Here is a 22,150-nt window from a genome sequence, read left to right as displayed (position 1 = left end):
AGATTTTCTGCAAAAATAAGAAATCCCTGGCTTCTAATTTCTGAAGCCACAGAAATCTTGTATTTAAACAAAAGCAACTTTTATCAAAGAGTAAGATTTAAAAACAATTTCATCCAAATTCCTCAAAGGTACACTTATATGTGTGGTAAATGAGAAAAGATATAATAACTACTATAATACCTACCATTTATGGACAATTTAATGTAGTAGGTATTGTGTTAAACTCTTTATATATATTAATTTAATCTTTAGGAGAAATTTATTATGTATTTTTATTAAATATATATAGTGATGTGTATATATACATGCACACATATTACATATAGTAATATATTTATTAATAAAAAGGAGGAGTAATATCTGGAACTGAGATACTGAGGGTATCAGTATCTCATTACAATGAGATTGTAATCACATTTATCATTTGCCTATAAAAAGAAAAAGAGACTCTTACTCTTCAGTGCAGACTAATGAAAATCTAAGTAAAAGAAGCTTAACATATTTTCTACTTACCAGAGGCATCATATGTACACTTCTTAAAAATTTTACTTGGGAACTCATATACCAGGAAATAATGAAGTTAAGAATGTCATATATATTTGGGGGGCACTGGGTGGTTCAGTCAGTTAAGCGTCTGCCTTCAGCTCAGGTCATGATCCTAGGGTTCTGGGATCAAACCCCACATCAGGCTCCCTGCTCAGCGGGGAGTCTGCTTCTCCCTCTCCATCTCCCTCTCCCTCTGCTCATGCTCTCTCTCACTCTCTCTCTCTCTCAAATAAATAAATAAAATCTTTTTTCTAAAATATGAATGTCATATATATTTGGAAAGCAAGGGAATTTAAATTTAATTCATATATAGTAGCATCATACAAATTTAAAATAATGAAAAACTTAAGCATTTTGATTAAAAAATTGAAAGCCGCTTTGTGAAATAACTTCTATGGAACCTTTAATATGGCTAATATGGAAGCTTAAGGTTCATAAAATCCTTATCTAAAACATTCAAAATAATTATCCTCAAAAATGTACTATTTTATTAGTTACTTAAGGGAAGAAAATTATTTTTATAAAATTAAACGTTCATTATGATTGAAAGAAAGCTACAGTCTTAGGAACAAAATTGAGTATTAAGTAATCTCTCACTGACGGAGTGATGTTATCTAGAAGGATTTCACTGCATAGTCTCCTAAGACCTTTCACATAGACTATACTCTTGCAAATTTGCTTATTTCTCCAAATGATGGAATCAGCTTACTTACCCAAGTTCTAGTATGCATCCAGTGCCACACCAAAATGAAACAAAACAGAACCATATTTTTAAGAATCTTCTGGTTCCCTTTAGTCTTTAGGAGCCCACTGAATTTCTCCTAAGAGGCTTGGGCTCACTGGCATCACGTTATCCAAGATTGGTCTCTGGCGCTCGTGGAAGGAAGGGAAATAGTTTTGGCCAGACTTACTCAGGATTGTTGCAGAGCCTCTCTGCACTCTGGGCTCCGGCCCCACAGGTCCTGGAACAGTGGGACCAGGGTGACCAGCGGCCCCAGCCCCCAGGAATGCTCTCTGGTTTCTTCCCCACTGTGATACACTTGCCAGCCATACACCACTAGGGAGGGAAGAGGCAGGAGATGCATACGTCATGAAGGTTCCCATAGCAAGCTGAGCCAAGAACCCCAGAAGTCTAAACCCAATTCTCCCGGAGCAAACAGCCTTCCTATGGTCACACAGCATATGGAGAACAAAGAAGGGCTTACAAAAAAATGTCCCCCAAGAGTCTTGGGTTTTAGAATCAGACAATGTCAGGGACCGAAGGGATCTTTATGCTGCCTTGTTGCAGTCAGCCAATTCGGTGAGGTTGGCAGAAGGCATGCCAGAAGGCAAATCCACACACCGCTTCCTTCACTGAGAAAGTCTTCCTGTGACGTGCACGGCGGCTCAGTCTGCTTAGTAACACAGTTGTTTTGTAATGTAATTGATTTACTTTTTGCTGCAAGCTCCTTATCTTGCTGCAGACCATAAACAAACATTTTGCAGACTGACATTGAGATAACATTTCTCTGTAGCCTCTGTGGGTATCTCATGTCGGCAGCAGATACCTCATCCTCTTGCAGAAAGTCCACTCATTGCCAAAAAACACTAGTTGAAGTTCTTTCTAATATCGAGAACAATTTTTGCTTCCCTGTTAACTCTATCTGTTGTTTGCAGTTCTAGCTGTGGCTCAGAAAAAATTCCTCTCTCTTCAAGGCCATCCTCCCACAACTGTCAGTTTAAGAAAGCGAACATACAAAAAAGAAAGAAAAGACAATGCAACTTGGTTGTTTGAGGATTTGGGCATGTTTTCTCTGCTGGCCTCCTTTTCCTCATTATTTCTGGTCACTGTGTATTGTGACCAAGTTCTATAATCTTGGTGATGGATCATGCCACTCTTAAGCTGCATAAAAATACACATTAAATGTCTGCATCTTAGGCTCACAACAAGCTCAACTGGTCTTGCTGAGCAGCACACATGACCCTGCTCTCAAGCAGTCTGCAGGATTTCTATCATCTGAATTCTTGGGTGTCTGGCTTTCCTCCTCAGTTAAATGGGCAGAATTTCAAGAAATGTAGTCTGATCAGATGATGAGAATGAAGATAACAAGTGGCTCAAATGCAGCATCTTTGGAAGGCAGAAGCCACTGGCTTGCCTTTTCAGTTTTTAACATGGAGGGGGGAAGAAGTCAAAATGAAGGGTGATAATAAGCTCAGCAGATGTTATTGGCCATAAAATCTGCAGACGTTCATCAAGAAAAGATGGGACAGATGTTTTGCAAGTGAAGTGTGGGACTGGGCCTCAGCCCTCTCTCCTTCACGGTTTCCGATGAAAGCTCAAAAGGCATCATGGAAGTAGAATCCTTCTCCCTGGCTAGTCTGATTGTGTGACCTCCATTCACCCAGACAGCTGCTCTCCAGGGCCCTCTCCCTGTTCCTCCCAAGAACCCTGGGCCCACCCCACTCCCACCTTCCTTCCTCAGCCCAACACGTCACCTTCTTCTCACCACATCGGGTCCCATCTGCAGCGGCATCCAGCTTAGAGCGACAAAAGCCTTTCACTGAGCACCACAGGGTCTGACAGACATTCTGGAAAACAAGTATGAAACTGTACTCTTTGGGATTTTCAACACTTGCACAAAAGCATTTCTACAGGGATGGTGAAATATACACTCGGTCACCCACAGACTCACAATGATGCTGCTGTTGGCAGTGAGCAAGAGTGAGAAGAAGGGCTCATTCAAGAACTCTTGATTCAAACTTAATTTGGGCTTTGCCATCATTCATACACAGTGGTATGGTCTACTAAGCAATAAGAAAATAGGAGATAAAACGCATTTCCTAGGAATGGAGACTAATTTCTGTATGGGTGACACAGCATCAGTGACCTCAGGCAGGGTAACTGGTGACAGCAACCATCAAGGGCCAAAGCAAACTATGCACAAAGGACTCTGATTACAAACAGTTGGGCGGTTATAACTTGAGCCTGCTCACTGAAGGAAACGGAAACTATTCGACTTAGACAGCCTAAGCTTATTTACTTATGACTCAGGTAGCCAGCTTGTTTTATCTGCCAGGGAGTGAAACGGGTCTTCCCTATTGTTTCTCCTCCTACAGTAGGAACAAGGGAAAGTTGACAAGATTCTTACATATCATCAGAAATGGCTCCACTGCTCCTATCCACCTTTTAGTCTTTCTTCTATCCACCCATCATCCATCATTCCATCTATTTAACTATGTTCTAGATTCAGTGGTTTTTAAAATAAGATTTCATATCTTTACACAATTTTAGAGAATTCTCAATCTTGATCTAAGTTTTGCCTCTCCCTGATTACCGCTGTTCTCTCCTGGAACTCTTAACTGCTGCTCATGAGCTTTCCCATTCTGTCCTTCACATCTCAACTTCACTTTTATATTTTTGAACTGTCCATTTTCTTGTATATAGAAGTTGAAAAAGTCTGGTTTTCCATCATGCAACTCTGGGAAATACTCAAGTGAGATGGGAGGTAATTTTCTCAACTCTAAATTCCAGCTGATTGATTTTCTCTTCAACTGTGTCAAGTCTGCTGTCTAATCCAAACACTGAATTTATTATTTTTATTTATTTATTTATTTATTTTAAAGATTTTATTTGTTTATTTGAGAGAGAATGAGATAGAGAGAGAGCATGAGAGGGGGGAGGGTCAGAGGGAGAAGCAGACTCCCTGCCGAGCAGGGAGCCCGATGCGGGACTTGATCCCGGAACTCCAGGATCATGACCTGAGCCGAAGGCAGTCACTTAACCAACTGAGCCACCCAGGCATCCCCAAACACTGAATTTAAAATCAGTGACCATATTTTTCATTTCTAGAGGCTGTAACTGTTTTTAATATATACCTTACAAATATCTTCTAGTGTATTTTTCCTTTTCTCAAATGTAACTCTTCTTTTATGCATTCATTTTATTATCCTTACCTAAAATATTCACTTATCCTAAGTCATTGATGGTTTATCTCTCTTCACTTAGCTGTAGATTGTTTTAAATTTTGAATTAGAAGACGAATGATAAATTCATCTAATCAGAAGCTTTATCTATTGGAGATTTTTCTGCATCTTAGCTGAGCATTGGTTTCTCCAAGGCAGGTTTTTAATCTTTGTTTCTACCAGGTGTCCCATGGTTTTACCAGGTCAGAAATATGTTTATCTTAAATTTTTTTGGCATAAGGGTTCTCTGTTTCAGGATTCTTTTCCTTTAGTGCCTACAGTTCTCAGTTTACGCCACTTCAAAGAATGAAGAAGTAGATCAGATGAAGAGTGGTGGACAGCAGAACAAAGTTTATTGGGGATAGTACAAAGCTCCCGAAGAGGGAGGGGAGCAGAGAGGGTTGGCATTTTGGCGTTTAAATCTAGGGGTTTTTATGAGATTGTTGGCAGGCTGTCTTCATCTGATTAACCTTCCTTGTGCCTGTCACCCAATCAGGTTTTTGTCTACATGCTCATCTACTTCTCAGGCAGTTGTTTGCGTGGGAAAGGGTAGAGGTCTCCTTTCAGGGTGGTGGACAATAACAACATGGGGTCTTTTTCCTTTTAATGGTAGTTTCCCCTGGGGGAGAGGGGTGGGCCTTGCCCGTCTGCCTTTCTTCCGACTATCCTCCATTACAACCACACGAGAGTATAAATTTGAACTCAAAATCAGTGAGGCTGGCCTGTGGTCAAGTATTTGCTAGTGAGAAAGTTATCTACCAGCATCCCTCCCCCTCAAAACCCAAGCTGAGATAAAAGATGCTTCTCTGCCATCTTTACCTTTGTTGCCAATGAGTTCTTCTAGCTCCCCTCTCCTCAAGTCCCCCAGCTTTGTGTAAGAGTCTCAATTCCAACTCCCTGCCTTGCTCCAGGGGTGCATGTCATCATTTGTTGCCACTGGATTTAAAATTAAGGCTCTCTGGTTTTCTCCCTGTCAGCCTCAACGTGCTTATCACTCCCTTCTTTAGTTTTTTTCCCCCCCGAGGATTTTTTTTAAACTTTCTTATAATTTCATTATGCATTTATAAAGAATGATGTGCTAGGTAAAGGGTACACAAACACTGTACTGTTTTTCCAACTTTTTTGAGTTGTAAACTGTTTCAAGATAAAAAAAAGGGCTTTAACAAAGAAGGTTAATATTGTATTCTCTGGTATTTTAGTTTTTTTTTTCTTTACTGAAAAGAATTAGGTTATCTTGGCTGCAATATGCAGGAATCTGAAGTCTTCATTCATCTCAAGTCTTCGCTCTACTTATCTATGTGCCAGGCCCTGCTGAATGTCAGGAATGAAAGGTTCCCTCAGAGTGAGGTGAGGGCACAGATAAATAGAAAGCAACTATAATATCATCTAATAAAGTCTTTGTCCAAGAAAACACAGAATAGAATGCAAAATGATGTTTAAGCTGAGCTCCAAATGATGAATAGGAGGGATGGTGCAGAGGAACCAGAGCATACAGAGCTCAGGAGGTGGTGGAAAACCCACAGCACTTTTAGGGATTGAGGCTGTTCAGTACATGGATAAACACAGAGCCATGAAACAGTAATTGACCAGAGGTAATCAGGGTGATCTGTGTCCAGTAAACCACAGGATACCCTGGAAAATCCTTACCTTTGTAAAACATCTAAAATTGTGGGTAGAAATATTTTAAATGCATTCCTGAGTTGGCAAGAAGGTAAGAGAAATCCTCAGAGGCTAAAAATGTAGCAAAAATGTTGGAGATCTAGAAATACAAACCTGGTCACTTAGACTTTAGTTTTAATGGTCACCTGAGTACTGGAGACAATGACCTGGGCCTGAGTAGCATGGAAAGTTGGACTGGAGACCTCATAAAGACTGTAACCCCAAAGGACTAGCCCTGTGTGAAATGGTGAACTAAGAGAAACCTGGGGACACAGCTGGGAAACGTGTCTGTTTTGATTTTAACTCTAGAAGGCATGGTAAATGTTACCCCTGAGAGTTTGTACCCATGTTGGCCCTCACACAACTCTTGTAGTCAAACAACATCTAACCAATAATTTATTTTAACTGACCCCAAATTCTCTCTGGAAGAATGTGCCAGCCATCTCAGCCTTAAAGAATAACTTGATAGGAAGTTTCACAACCAACAGCTTACAATAAAAACAAAAATCAAGACAAGGAAACCATCTATAATAAGAGAGACCTACAAAAAAATCCCAAATAGGAGAAACAGTTCCACATAGACTTAGGATTCTGGAATTATGCAACATAAATGGCAAAATAAATGTCTCAAATATAAATAAAAAATAAAAGATCATATTGAAAATCTGAATTAGAAACAAGAAACCATAACAGAGAAAAATTAGAAAAATAACCAAATAAACTGTCAAAAGTAAAAAAACAAAACAAAACATAAATAAGATTAAGAAGTCAACAGACAGCTTAAATAGAGGAGTAGTTATACCTAAAGAGAGACCTAGTGAGTCAAAAGATAAATAAATTACACAAAATGCAGAAATATAAAGGGACAAAAAATATGAAGGTGAGGTCCCAAAATATGGAAGATTAGTGATAAAGACCAACATACACGCAGGTAGAACTCTGGGTTACAGAATGGAGGATTAAAACAGTATTTTAAGAGATAAGGCCAGAGAACAAGAGATGGGATGAATCCTGAGGCCCCTTTTAAGCCATTTTAGAGAATGTAAACTTCATCGTAGGGAATGGGGTGACTGAAATATTTTAATCAGAGAGGAACACAATCCAGTTTCCATTTACAAAGGTCACTTTGGCTGCATTTGGGGGATGGATCAGAGTTGAGAGAAGTCGTCAAACTCCAGGAAAGGAGAGCAGTGGGAGAACTATTGCAGTCACCTAGGACTTGGTGGATTTTAGAGATATTCAGGAGGTAGAATTGGCATAACTTGGGAACGAGTTAGGAGGGAGGGGTCAGGAGTTTTTGCACCAACTTGACCTTCTCTATTAAGTCTTGCTCATTGTGTTTAAGCACAGTTACTAACTGCCTCCTCAAAAGGTCTTTCTACATGTCTTTTTGTGTATTGATCTCACTGTATTGAAATTGTTCTGTCTGCCTCCTCCACCAGACCACAAGCTCCTCAAGGTCAGACAACTTATCTTACTAATTTCTGCGGGCTAATCTTTTTCATCTCACTCAGTACACGGCACCAAATCTGGGAGGGGTTCAATGGGTCTTGCCTCGCCCATGTCTATGTGTTAACACTGGCACCTTCACTCTGAAAGGGATGCATTCAGAGAATAGGCCAGACTCAGATCACAAAGGAATGCCACACAAAGGAGTTGGGACTTCATCCTGTGGTCAGTGGACCCTAAGAGCGGAGCTGAGCTGTGGTTAGATCTGTGTTGTTTTGAAATAACCTGAGCAACAATTTGAATGGGGGGAGACTAGGTAATTACAATCGCCAAGGAGAGAAAATGAGAGACTGAATCAAGACAGGACAGTGGGAATGAAGACAACAGGGCAGAGCCACAAACTCTTTGGGATGTTAAATGTCAGGGCTTGACTTAACATTTGGATATTAAGGGGTGCCTGGGTGACTCAGTCAGTTAGGCATCTGACTCTTGATTTCAGCTTGGGCCGTGATCTCAGGGTGGTGAAATTGAGCCCCACATTGGGCTCCATGCTCAGCAGAATCTGCTTATCCCTCTTCCTCTGCTCCCCCCTTCTCTCTCTCAATCTCAAATAATAAATAGACAAAATCTTTTTTAAAAATTTGGATTTTAAAAATTAAGGAGAAGAATGAATTGGGATGAATCTTATTCCTACTTTGGGATCTGGGGGTTCTCTACAACCAGATGAAAATTCAGGAAAGGGAGCAACTTTAGGTTACTATGGAGTCTACAGGTGTGGATCACTGTGATTCCTGAAAATCACTATAAAATGTTCTTCACCACTTGCAAAGGATTGCTGTCTCCACAGAATACCAAGGAGGCACGGTCAAGGAATGTAAATGACTCCAACTTCACACCTTCTGTCTTACAAACACCTTGCCATGAATAGAAGGTTTCTATTTCTGTGTCTGGTTCTTTGGATTACCAAATATTTCCCTGACCCCTCCTTCAGCATGCTAGAGATCTCAAGCCCGGTACACACCCACCAGAGGCACCAAGATACCCAACACTTACTTCTACTTCCTGGCAGAAGGTGGCATTGGGGCCATACTGCAGTTGGCATTGATGGTGGACATCATAGATCACTCCAGGGGCAATGACCTTGGACTTCAAGCCTTTCTTTTGGGGGATGTCATCAAGACAAAACCCCCAGCCCCGGCTGAAAACAAGTTATCAGAAAGGAGAACAGTCGCTTATGATTTCCTTTGTCTTTAGTGTTTTATTCAACAGAAACCTCCATCCCTGTGGTTAACTCTTTGTCCTTCAAAACAACTTTATTTCCACAAGGCACAGAACCCTCCAGGCACAAGATGTAGGAATGGCCTAAAAGGAAATTAAATCATACCCCACACTGTTACTTCAGCTGTGAGCCAGGAAATACAAGCGGGAGAGTAAAATAACATCATCAGAGGGGTTTCAGAGACCACTCGAAACATATCCCAGCTGTTCCTGCCAGTGCCCGGGGACTTACACACTCAGATCATAAAGAGCCTCCCTGAGCGGGAGCAAGCAACGGGACGGCACGTTCACCTGGCGAGGTGGGAAGGCAGGACCCACCTACATCTCAGGGGCAGAGAGCAGAAGTGAAATCCCCCCTTCTGATGCCACCTGATCCGATGATCTGTGAGAGGAATGGAGACTTCTCCAGGCCTCAGGTAAAACTCCAATGGACTTCCAGTTTCAAGAGCGCCAAGTCAGGCCGTCCTGAAACGTGCTGTCACTTACTCCAGGAAGCGGGTGATGTACTCCTTGCTGCACTTGGACCACGTCAGTGGGGTGGGGTTGTACTGGAGCTGGCGGGACATGATGTATGGGTGCCTGCCCACGGGCTCACAGTCATTCTCCTTCCCGTCATGCTGGATGCCGAAGCTGCAGGAGGGCACAAAACACAAGAGTATTAAGGAGGCGGGGGCATGAAACAGGGAGAAAACTACAGTCTCTCCAAGGTGAAAATTACCCACCGAGAGCCACTTTTGTGCAGAATGCACCTGTTTACAAAGTGGGACTCCGAAGCTGGAGAGGGATAACTAATTTTGAACTAAAAAGCACAGGAAACATTTTAAGCCTATGCAACCATGGGAACCATGCGGCTAATTCAAAAACTTCTGTTTGGCTGAGAGCTCCCAGTTCAGCTTTCTAGGAGTCTGGAGGAAGGAGGGCAAATCCTGCCTCAAGCCATCTTCTTCCTCCGGCTTCAGCGACCACAGCACCAAACACCCAAACCTTCCTTCTCCCTTTCATTATCATGTAAGGAAGGGCATGGAAAGGACAGCCTATGAGAGACTTTGTCAAAGGCCACAAGCTTTGAGTGACTGAGTTTCTTTTGAGTATTGTCACAGGAGTCCCCCAGGATCGGACGCATTAGGGACGCCTCCCGGGTCAGTGGTCAGAGCAGGGGTTTCACAGACAGATGATCTGGAGGGTACCAACTCCACCACTTAATGATCTGGGAGCTCCACTCCTGGAAAATGCAGAGATCATCACAATGCTGGGGTCAGATCTGAATGGAAGAGTCTGAAAACCACTTAGCGAGGCCTGGCATATAACAAGGGCTCTGTGAATAATGGAAATCCTTTATTGTTGTTTTGATCCTTGTCTAACTTCTTCTAAAACATCACAGAGCTCGTGAGTGGTAAAATCAGGTCCTCTGCTCGATCAGCGTTCTTACCCACGTCTTGCTCGCCCTGCTCCCTGGCCTCCCCCTGCCAGAGCTGACCAGGTGAAGCAGCCCTGAACGCCCCGACAGAGCTCGCCCACCATGGCAAGGGGTGCTGGGGAAGGAAGCGGACTCAGAAGTGTCCATTTATAAGCTGAGTCCTCAGGATCGCCCCAAGATCGCCTTGCCTGCAGAGGTCCCCACAAGAACTCTCTTCACTGGGATCTGCTGATGGCACACTTGTATCCCAGCCTGTTGGCTCAAATTTCCAAATCTGAACAGAGGATTTAAAGGTTTCTTGTATTTTGCTTAATGCATTATGATGTTATCGACTTACTTCCAGACTCTGATCACATTCCACGTAAGTACAAAATTCACAAAGGAATCAGAGAATTAATCTACAAAACTCTTCTCACTCAGCCGCAACGAATGTGACTCAATGAAAGCTTTTATTCTAAGCAGGCCTTCCCTAGGCTGTTTGATATCCATTCTTACCCAGCTCATGAAGTATTCTACAAGTTCACCTGCTCAATAATTAGTAAAAACCCTAAACTGTAAGCGTGGTTCAAAAATATGCCTGAATAATGGTTTTTCTAGCAGTGGATAGTCTAATGCAAGAACCGTACAGCTGCATCCTACACACTGGGTGGATTCAAACCTACGTTCAAAACATGTCAGTTCCCTTAAAGCTCATTTTGTTCTATCTAAAGTTTTTTTTTTTTAAGATTTATTTATTTATTTGAGTGAGAGAATGTGTGTGTGCACAGGGTGGGGGGCAGAGGGAGAGAGAGAGAGAGAGAATCTCAAGCAGACTCCCCACTGAGCATGGAGCCTGATCTCATGACCCTGAGATCATGACCTGAGCCGAAATAGAGTCAAAAGCTTAACCAACTGAGCCACCCAGGGGCCCCTGTTCTATCTAAAGTTTTTAATTCACTAAAGGATTTCCCCCTCCAGCTTTGTCACCCCTCTGTACCCCCATGTTATGAGAGAAAAGCAGTGCTACTAACAACAAATGTCCCTCTGGGCTGTGTCTACCATGTCTAAATGCATGGGGTGCTCCTGTCCCATGAGCATAGTGGGCCAGTGAAAGCACATGGGGTCCTAGGGCTGGAGGGTTTGTTTCCAGGAAGCTCCTTGCCAGCAGGCGGGATGGAAGCTGAAGCGCAGCTGGCTGTATGGAGCCCTCTACAGTCTCCAACAACTTACTGGGCTGCTGGGGTCATCTGCTTTACCTCGTGTTTGGCTTTCAACTCCTATGAGATGAGTTTGCCCTAGTATAGATGTGAAACAGCAAGTTAATTATCTGGGTTTCAGGGTATCATTTGATGAATATTCCTTGCCTTTTATTATTCATTTTTTTTATTTGAGTATAGGTGACACAGTGTTACATTAGTTTCAGGTGTACAGCTTAGTGATTTGACAAGTTTATACGTTAGGCTTTGTTCATTGTAGGTTTAGCTACCATCCATCCAGTTACATCACTATTACAATATCATTGACCGTATTCCTTATGCTGTACCTTTCATTCCTGTGATTTGTGATTCATGTTATGGTGGAGAGGTAATAGCAGAGGACAAAAACCATGAAAAGTGTGATTGTGTGCTTTTCAAGCTCATTTAGGAAATGCCAATTTCATATATGTAACATGCAAAGGTCTCTAATGAAATCCAGAAGCAGGAGAGAAATACTGGGTGAATATTGCCTTTTAAGTGTTCATCTATATCATGATATTTTCATTACTTAAAAGGAAAGGATGCTAGGTCTCAGATAAGTTTTTAGATTTCCTCCTAGAATTCTACCTTCATTTTTGGTAATGTACCTATGGAGCCTAATAAAAAGGTAGTAAGAGACCTCAGGAATAAATGACAGATATAATCCAGGGTCCTCATAAATGGATTTTCAAAAAGTTTTCTCTCAAAAATGAAATTATTCACATAAGGCCATAGCACAAGGTAATTAATTTTACTTTCTATTTTGCATCACACATAATCAGTAATGGAACAAAACATGTTTCTAAGAAACAACGGGGTATCTATGTTATTAAACTATAATGAGTGTCTTTGGGGATACTGGTTTATCACAGTTTTGTTTTTTCTTGACCTGCCACTGGCCATTTCATTGATCTTCTCAGTTTCTCAGTTTGGTCCAAGATAATTGGAGCTATATAGCTAAAGAAAGAACTAAATACCTCAGAAGTATCTTTTGCCAAAAGCAAAAGTTTCTTAGAAGCTCCTAAAGTCTTCTCTGGTTTGGTTTGTGTTTTACTAAAGCATTTTTTTCCATCATTCAAACTCAAGCTTATGTGTTCTTTCAACTTTCTCTTTAACAGTGACTCTAAACTTTTTTTTTTTGCCAATTAAAAGACAGTGTTTTAATGCAAATCAAAAGTACCATGAGATATCACCTCACTCCTGTCAGAATGGCTAAAATCAAAAAAAAAAAAGAAAGAAAGAAAGAAAAAGAAATAACAAGTGGTGAGAATGTAGGGAAGGGGCGCCTGGGTGGCTCAGTTGGTTAGGCGACTGCCTTTGGCTCAGGTCATGATCCTGGAGTCCCAGGATCGAGTCCCGCATCGGGCTCCCTGCTTGGCAGGGAGTCTGCTTCTCCCTCTGACTCTCCTCCCTCTCATGCTCTCTGTCTCTCATTCTCTCTCTCTCTCAAATAAATAAATAAAATCTTTAAAAAAAAAAAAGAATGTAGGGAAAAAGGAACCCTCATGCACATAAATCAGTACAGCCTCTGTGGAAAACAGCATGGAGGTTCTTCAAAAACTTAAAAAGAGAAATACCATATGATTCAGTAATTCCCCTACTGGGTATTTACCCAAAGGAAATGAAAACACTAATTCAAAAAAGATATATGTCCCCCATATTTACTGCAGCATTATTTACCATAGTCAAGATATGGAAGCAACCTAAGTGTCCATCAATTGAATGGATGAAGAAGACGTGGTGTGTGTGTGTGTGTGTGTGTGTGTGTGTATATATATATATACATTATATATATATATATAATAGCCCATCATATATATATATATGATGGGCTATTATTACTCAGCCATAAAAAGAATGAGATCATGCCATTTGCAACAACATGGATGGACTAGGGGGCATTATGCTAAGTGAAATAAGCCAGACAAATACCATATGATTTCACTCATATGTGGAAACTAAAAAAGCAAATGAGTAAACAGACAAAAAGCAAAATCAGATGTGTAAATACAGAGAACAAACTGGCGGTTGCCAGAGGGGTGGGGGTGGTCAAAATGGGCAAAGGGGAGTGGCAGATACAGGCTTCCAGTTACGGAATGAATAAGCCATGGGAATAAAAGGCACAACACCAGAATATAGTCAATGATAGTGTGATAGGGTTGTGTGGTGACAGACACACTACACTTGTGAGCACAGCATAACTTATAGAGAAGTTGAATCACTATATTGTATATCTGAAACTATATTGTATACCTGGAAAATGTAACATTGTGTGTCACTTATACTCAAAAAAATTTTAGTAGAAAAAATAAATGATGGTATTTTATTAGGTCATCTTTACATGGCCCATATAGTAGTTACAGGTTTACTGTTTAAAAAACTGACAACCTGTTCTCTATAGAGCCTAAACCATCTTACTTTCTCATCAGCAATGTATGAATGATCCAGCTCCTCTGCAACCTTGTCAGCATTTGGTGTCACCACTATTTTTTTAGTTATTCTGATTGGTGTGTAGCAATATCTCATTGTGGTCTTAATCTGCATTTCCCTGATGGCTAATAATGTTGAATATATTTTCAAGTGCTTATTTGCCATTTATATATCCTTTTTGATGATTTGGTGATTTCATCTCAAAATTATTAACTATTAACATCTGCAAAGACCCTATTTCCAAAACAGATTACATTCTGAAGTTCCAAGTAGCCTTGAATGAGTGAAAGGGAACACTGTTCAAGCCACTACATAGGGTTTGCAAATATTTTCTCTTAGGCTGTGGCTTGTCTTTTCATCCTATTAAAAGAGTCAAAATTTTTTTAATTTTGATGAGTCCAATTTTTTAATGTTTCCATTTATGGACTGCACGTTTGATGTCAAGTTTAGAAACTCTTTGCCTAACCCTAGATACTGAAAATTTTCTCCTATTTATGTCCTAAAAGTTTTTAGTTTTACATTTTACATTTAAGTTTGTGTTCTACTTCAAGATAATTTTTGCATATGATGTGAGACTTAAGTAGAGGTTCTTTTTATATTTTTCAAATTTTTGCCTATGAATGTCCAATTGCTTCAGGACCCTTTCTTGAACAGGCTACCTTTCCTCCACTGAATTGTTTTTATACCTTTGCCAAGAAATCAATTGAATATATTTGTTTTGCACTATTTTTGCATTCTCTGGTTGATTCCATTGATCTTTGTGTCTCTCCGTCCACCCAAACCACACAATCTTGGTTACTGAAGCTGTATAATAAATTTTGAAGTTTTGTAGACTGATTCTTCCCATTTTATTACTCTTTTTCAAATTGTTTTGAAAACTTATTCTAATTCCTTTGCCTTCCCCTATACATTTTAGAATAACTTTTCTATATTTCAAAAACAATCTTGCTGGAATTTTGGTAGAAATATCATTAAACCTATATATTTATTTCAGGAGAATTCATCTTGACCATGTTAAGTCTTCCAGTTCACGAGGATAGTATGTTTCTCCATTTATTTAGATCTCTGATTCTTTCCTCAGTGTTTTGTAGTTTTCAGCATACAAGTCCTGTACATGTTTTGTTAGATTTAAAAGTATATAATAATTATATGTAAAAATTTCATACTTTTGAGTGATTGTGAAAGGTACTACATTTTTGGGTGCCTGGGTGGCTCAGTCGTTAAGCGTCTGCCTTCAGCTCAGGTCATGATCCCAGGGTCCTGGGATCGAGTCCTACATCGGGCCCCCTGCTCGGCAGGAAGCCTGCTTCTCCCTTCCCACTCCCCCTGCTTGTGTTCCTGTTCTTGCTATCTCTCTGTCAAATAAATAAATAAAATCTTTAAAAAAAAAAAAAGGTACTACATTTTTAATTTCAGTGTCCACCTGTTCATTGACAGTACATAAAAATGTGATTGATTTTTGTATGATTATATTGTACCCTGTGAGCTTATTTGTTCTAGTTTGTGTGTTTGCATACAATCTTTGGGATTTTCTATAGATACAATTATATTATCTGCAAATAAGGCTAGTTTTACATCTTCCCCTCTAATCTATGTCTTTTTTTTTCTTGTCTTATTGCACAGGCTAAAACTGCACTCTTTTTTTCTTTATGTTCTTTAGACTTGATCATTTACATTGTCCTATCTTCAAGTTCATTGGTTCTTATTCTGTCTGCTCAAACCTGCCAATGATTCCCTCTAGTTAATTTTTTTATTACAGTGATTGTACTTTTTAGCTTCAAAATTTCATCCTGGTTTCTTTTTAGATTTTCTATCTCTTTATTGATATTCTCATTTTGTTCATACAACATTTTCTTGATTTTCTCCACATCTTCTTTAGTTCTTTGAGCATCTTTAAGGCAGTTGTTTTAAAATCTTTGTGTAATAAATCTGCCATCAGAAACAATTTGTTGATTTATTTTTTCCTTTGAATGGGCCATACTTTCCTGGTTCTTTGTATGTTTTATGATTTTTGTGTGTGTGGAAAAATGGACATTTGAGTCTATTAATGTGGTAACTCTGGAAATAAGGTTCTTCCTCTTCCCTAGAGTTTGCTGTTTTTATTGTTATATCATCATCATCATCATCATCATCATCATTATAGGCTGTGTTTGTGCCAAGGATCAACCTCAGGTAAAAACTTAAGGTCTTCTCAGGTCTCTCTTACCTGGGCCTATGTGGTTACTTTCTAATCTTCCCCATATATGCAATTATTTTTAGAAAGTCCTATTCTTTATTGTCTGGCTCCCCAAAGGGGAAAAGGATAAAAATGAAGAGAGGGGGGAAAAGGGTGCTCTGGAAATCACTCCAGTTAAAGGGGGTTGGGGGCTTGTAACAACATGGAGAGGTGCAACAATGAAGGCTATCCACAACTTTGTCTTTACCTGTATGATTAGAAGTAGTCATCAGCAATCAGAGCACAGATCCTTGACATTTAGGGGACAAATATCAAAATATCAAATCAATTCAGGTAGTGACCCACTTCTACTCTGTTACATAATCTACCACTTCTGATGACCAGTAAACATCTACAACTCTTTGTTTTCAAGAATTCAGGGAAATTGTGCTCAAGTAATGTTACCAAGAGGTTGTCACCTTTACTGGAGAATTTCTAAACTCTGAAAGGTGGATCATACTTGCCCTTGGCTTTATGGCCTTGGCTTTGTGGCCTTCCTCACAAAGATGGTAGGTCCATGTCCAGATAATCATGCCAATGATTCTGTCAAAAATTGGAGCAACTCTGATTTTGTAGAACCTGCTTAGCATATTTCTGAATCCTTTTATAAAGCCAGATTAAGTTGAAGATATAAGGAATCCATTCTTTGAATGCTGGTAATGAGCATTTGAGAGCATCTTTTATCAAGTCTTCTCAATTTTTCTTTACCTTGAGTATACCACTGCTGGGAAGATCTTGAGCAGTTCTTTCTCAGTTTGACTTAGTTATATTTATTTGCACTGCTTAGCCAGCAGGTGCTACTGACACCAAAGACTTGACTGGAGGCTGCAGGGGACATATCCCTCCACATATTAGGATGGAGGATGCCTATACGTTTGCACATGAGAATAGCTTTCATTTTACCAAGTTTTATTATCAGTGTGCCAACAACTACAGCCTAGTCTTTTCAATACCTAGCCTTCTGTCTCCCATCATTAATTACCTGTACAAGCAAGTCACTTAACCTCTTTGTCTTTACATTTCTGATGACTAAGGATACTAAAACATATCACATTTATCTCCCAGGGCTTTTTGGTAAGAATCAAAAAAATGACAATACCTAAGAAATTGCCTAGTTCAACCTACTCACTTCACAGATGAGGCAGCAGGTGAGGAGAGGTGAAGGAAATCATCTAAGGTGATAATACTGGCTGATGGAAAAGCCAGAGTAAGCACTCACTTTTCCCAACTCCCAAGCCAATACTCTAGTTTTGTCATGCAGGTGAAAGTATTTTGAAAACTTCCAGTATTACATGAGAAAAATGATGCCCAGACCAGGGAGGCCCTGCCTGGAATATCCAATCTCCAGGGCTCTTTCCAATCCCAGCTCTTTTCAACCTGTACACTCAAAGTATGTCATGGGGTTTTGCTTCCTTCCTTTATGGGAGGAGATCCAGCCTGGTGGCTACATGAAAGGGAAGGGGTATATCTGAGTCATTCACATGGCTCCGTACTCTGAGCTTCTAAATAGTATGATCTCTTATTTGTTGTTAGTAAATATACCAACAAATTAAGTTATAAATAAGCTAATACCTTTCCTCTGATACCTGGAAAATCCAGAATCCTCATTATCTCTTCAGTCAAAACATTCTGCAACCTGCCTTCCATGAATTCATCTAATCAAATTCACACATTATTGAGACAAATGCACCTCCTGTTAACTGACATTTGCTTGATGCTCTTTTCCGATGTATGGCAGTTTTAAATTTCTGCTTTATTCAATGAGTTCCTTTAATCCATATAAGTAAAATGGGGCTAACAATAGTATCTGTTTCATAAGGTTGTTGAGAGGATTCAATGACACAACATAAAGTGGATGACATAGCGTAAGGGTGCAAAAATGTTAATGTTTGTGACTTTTTAGTGATATTAATATTATTACTATTTCATAAGAACTGAACAGGGATTGTTATTTCTGAATTAATCAAGTGAGTTAAAGCTTATGTCCTTGTCTGTGCTCAACCTATTCTAATTCAGCAAACTGTAGTAGCCTCTTTGATTCTGTGATGTAGACAGGCACAAGTGGCCAGGGAATAAAAGACACTGAAATCTCTGAAGTACATGATGATCCCCACTTTACAGGTGATTCCTCACACAGAGGTTTAGGAGGGTGAGTCTCAAGGCACAATGCAACCCGACTCCTGATGCCCCGTTTAAGGTGCTTTCCCTTCTCTCTACCAACGTGGTGCATAAACATGGCAAGGAGATCCCCATTTCCTTGGCCCTTTACCTGTGTCCGAGCTCATGGGCAATTGTGAAAGCCAGAGGGAGTCCAGAGTCTTCATTGATGTTACAACTCCGGTGAGGTTGGCACATTCCCGACAGGTGAGACAGACCCAAAGTCTCACAGGGGCGATTGACACCAGCACAGATGTCTTTTCTGAAAGCAGAGAACAGAGATGCGTAGGCTCCCAAAGAAACATCTGAAAAAAGCCCTTCTGGAAAAAATATGCATATTAATTCACATTCGATGTGGTCCGGGAAGCATGATTTAAATTGTTTTTAAAAGTCCATATGAATATAGCGGGGCAATTCTGAATTCATTAGATTATTCTGATTTCACTTCTTAATTACTGAATCTCACTAACACCTAAAAAATGTGCGAAAATATGACAAATGTTTTATTTTGAGTTGCTTCTGCCCTTAATCCCAGGAAGCCAAATTACATCGTTTGGACCAAAAGACAAGGATTTGATGGAAAATTGAAGATTATTTGAACTTTTATATAGAGAAAGGACAACCAGCAGTGGCTGAAGGTGTTCAAATATGAAACCCCTTTTTGGTCTTTCTGAGGTCTGTGCTCAAAATTCATCTGAGAACTTTTGCTTATTCATGAAAAAGGCAATTGGTCTCATCAATCCATCCAGAGCTCAAATCAGTTGTCTCTGCAGCCCCACTACTCTAACAACATTGCATATGGGAGGGAAATGCACATGCAGATAAAGACTCCCAGGATCTCAAAAAATACTGGATATAGTCCTTAAATGTAAAATGAGCTCCCATATGTTTGTGGGGATTATTTCAGTCATTGATAAGAGTTAACTAGTCCTTTGGTTTTCCTCAAGAAGAGCTCTTTGCCGAGAGTAAGTAGCACAAATGCCAACAAGGCTCTGAGCTTCAGTTAGTTACAGACCTTCAACTCACCGGGCAACAAATGGTCTGTTCTTTGTTTCCACTGGGCCATGGAAAAGATCGAGCCTCTGAAAACTCCTGTGAGTCCTCAGTTGTCCAGGAGACAATGGCTGGGACAGTGGGACAGGGCAGAGGGGCAGCCCTCATCTCAGGGCATGCCAACTGATCTGGTCTCCACGTTAAGAGCAATGGTTGTTGGGCGGTTTGGTGTTGGAGAGCTGGACTGAATCATGCAGCCCAATCATTCTAAATAATTGCTGGGTCTGTGGGAGGACCAAGCAAACACTGTTCTGCCCCTACTGCAACATGTACTTGTCACTATTTCATTTTTTTTTTTTTTTAAGTCTAGGCCTGCATGGAGCTGCTGGGAAAAGATGATTGGTGTTTCCTGCTAACTCACTGGCTTTCTTATTGTGATGGAACAGGAGTCAGGTCCATTAACTAATTGTTTGCTGAGTACCTACTATGTATCCAGCGCTAAAGAGGACAAAAGGGGGTAATAAAAGAAATGTTTAGGGATGTGAGTCTTCCAGGGCAGGAGCTCGTGCTCCCCAAAGCAAATTAGCTCTACCTATACCATGCGCTGGGAGTAGTATAAGAGAAAATATGCCCTGGTATGCAGCTACAAGTCCCACTTCATGAGGTACATTCAAGCCAAATACACTTTCTCCTCAATGCAACCCTGCAGAAAGCCTGTGGAAGTGGATCTCATCCCAGTCCTCCAGAGGCAAGTCTTACACCTCCCTCCCTGGTCCGGCTGGTTTCTTCGGAACAGAGGTTCCCAGAAGGGGTTGATTTGGCCCCTCACCCACTCTGAGAGGACATGTGGCAGTGTCTGGAGACTGTTTTGCAGGAGGGTGCTACTGGCATCTTATGGACAGAGGTCTCCACGCATGGGACAGCCCTTCACAACAAAGAATTAACCAACCCAAAACGTCAGTGATGCCAATGGTGAGAAATCCTGTTTTCGAATTTGAATTACTCTCCACTGTTTAGGAGCTGGTGAGGTTCATCATACATTGAAACCAGGCCCTTGTTCCAAAGAAGAAAAATTATCATAAGAGAAAGATTATCATAATAAGAGAGCAGATCCTTCATATCCTTATGGGTAAGAGTTAAGAGTATAACTATTAGGGTCCAACTGCCTGGATTTAAGTCTCAGTTGTACCTGTTAACAGCAATGAGATTTGGGGCAAGTGACCTAACCAAACCTCAGTTTCACCCTTTGCAAAATGGGAATGGCTAATGGCAGTCAACGACCAGGGTTGCTCTGGAGGTTAAATGGAATGATGCTTGTTCTAATAGATGTAGCACAGTGCTACATCTAACACTCCCCAAATGTCAGCTCTCATCAACTCACTCATTTCTTCATGTGAGAAGGAGAGAAGAAATGATTTGTGCTTTCAGGGCAAGAAGAGAGGTGGAGCTGACACAGCTTCCAATGGCGGCCCGGAAGCCAGGGTTCTTCCTCAACTGAGCTCTTTTCCTGGCTTCTTGCCCAGGTCCTCAGTGTTTCCTGCCCACTTGCTGGCTCCCCAGAGCCCCTGTGCTTACATTCCCTACTCACATTAACCTACCTCCCAGGGGAACTACTGATGTCACAGGTCCCAATATGAGCCTAATGTAATAGGTTTATGTCACAGACTTCCTTTGGAAATTGTTGGCATTCAACCAACATTTTGACACTATCACTCAAAAGAATGATTCTGATGGTTGGAGTGAAAGCTGGTTATCATCCTTTGCAGGCCATCACATGCACTGGGATACCAAAGGGACAGATGACAGGCCAAAATGTTCAGGGGCAGTCTGTCCCCCCAGGGAGAACATACACACAGGACCTTCCAGCGCCTGAGGTTCTCGGTGGCTGAAAAGTCAAGCCAAGTGGCCTCTTCGAGGACACATCCCTGGATTTCTTGATGTCTCTGAATCTGCGAACTTGATGTCTCTGAATCTGAGAACTTACCTCCCCCATGAATGAAAGACCTTCATTTGTCTGGATTAAAATAGTGTTTGGTACACAGCAGGTATTCAACAAACATTTATTGAATCAATGAGCACACATAGCCTCCCAGAGCCTGGGTTGATCAGAAAAGTTCATTAGCCTTTCACAGCTATGAGTCCTAGAAGGTTGATGGTTTTTATTGTTCTGTAATCAGAACAAAATATTGTCTTCATGGGGGTAAAGGGAGACAAGTGTAAGAGAACAGCTCTGCCTATTCGGGGTGGGCATCTGCTGCCTATAGTCTGTCTTCAACATCAGTCAGGGATGGGTTACCAGGAAGACTGATTTCTGTAGAGATAGTTGCATGTTTCTAAACTAGAGGAAATTTTTCAAAAATAAAAGAAAGGATCGGAAACCTCATGCTTAAGAGTTACAGTAGTCTTTAATGAGGATCTGCAAACAATCTTCCTGATTGTTTATGGAGCTTCACGAAAAGCCAATTTTATTTTTATTTTTTAAATTTTTTAAATTTTTTTTTAAAGATTTTATTTATTTATTTGTGAGAGAGAGAATGAGAGAGAGCACATGAGAGGGGGGAGGGTCAGAGGGAGAAGCAGACTCCCTGCCGAGCTGGGAGCCCGATGCGGGACTCGATCCAGGGACTCCGGGATCATGACCTGAGCCGAAGGCAGTCGCTTAACCAACTGAGCCACCCAGGTGCCCAAAAGCCAATTTTAAAGATGAAATCATCGTTGGGATAGGAAAAAAGCCTGCAATTTGCCCGCAGATGCAGTTCATTAACATGGAGAGTTTTGCTACACACATTTACTAACTGCCCCCTCACTGGTATGGGCATTGGGAGTCATCTGGATCATAGAAACTACCTT

At 40.8% G+C, this 22,150-nt stretch overlaps 1 protein-coding gene across 3 annotated transcripts in view; it reads right to left on the bottom strand.

Annotated features, from left to right (window-relative positions):
• Positions 1–22,150, bottom strand: part of ADAMTS12 (ADAM metallopeptidase with thrombospondin type 1 motif 12) — a 298,641-nt gene that overhangs the window by 93,430 nt on the left and 183,061 nt on the right. For all 3 annotated transcript variants that reach the window (XR_008505101.2, XM_045862685.3, XM_045862677.3), the window contains exons 7-11: positions 18,420–18,569; positions 9,361–9,504; positions 8,650–8,794; positions 3,022–3,114; positions 1,458–1,603 (exon numbers count right to left, since the gene is read on the bottom strand). Coding sequence is in view for 2 of the 3 variants with exons in the window: in XM_045862685.3 (XP_045718641.1) it covers positions 1,458–1,603; positions 3,022–3,114; positions 8,650–8,794; positions 9,361–9,504; positions 18,420–18,569 (678 nt within the window). In the remaining variant the exon portion in view is untranslated. The remainder of the gene's footprint in view (positions 1–1,457; positions 1,604–3,021; positions 3,115–8,649; positions 8,795–9,360; positions 9,505–18,419; positions 18,570–22,150) is intronic.

This window comes from Mirounga angustirostris, unplaced genomic scaffold (assembly GCF_029215605.1).
Source record: "Mirounga angustirostris isolate CCGP_5_RB_7025 unplaced genomic scaffold, mMirAng1.0.hap1 SCAF_7, whole genome shotgun sequence".
NCBI classification, from domain to species: Eukaryota; Metazoa; Chordata; class Mammalia; order Carnivora; family Phocidae; genus Mirounga; species Mirounga angustirostris.
This window is presented reverse-complemented; position numbering and strand designations above follow the sequence as displayed.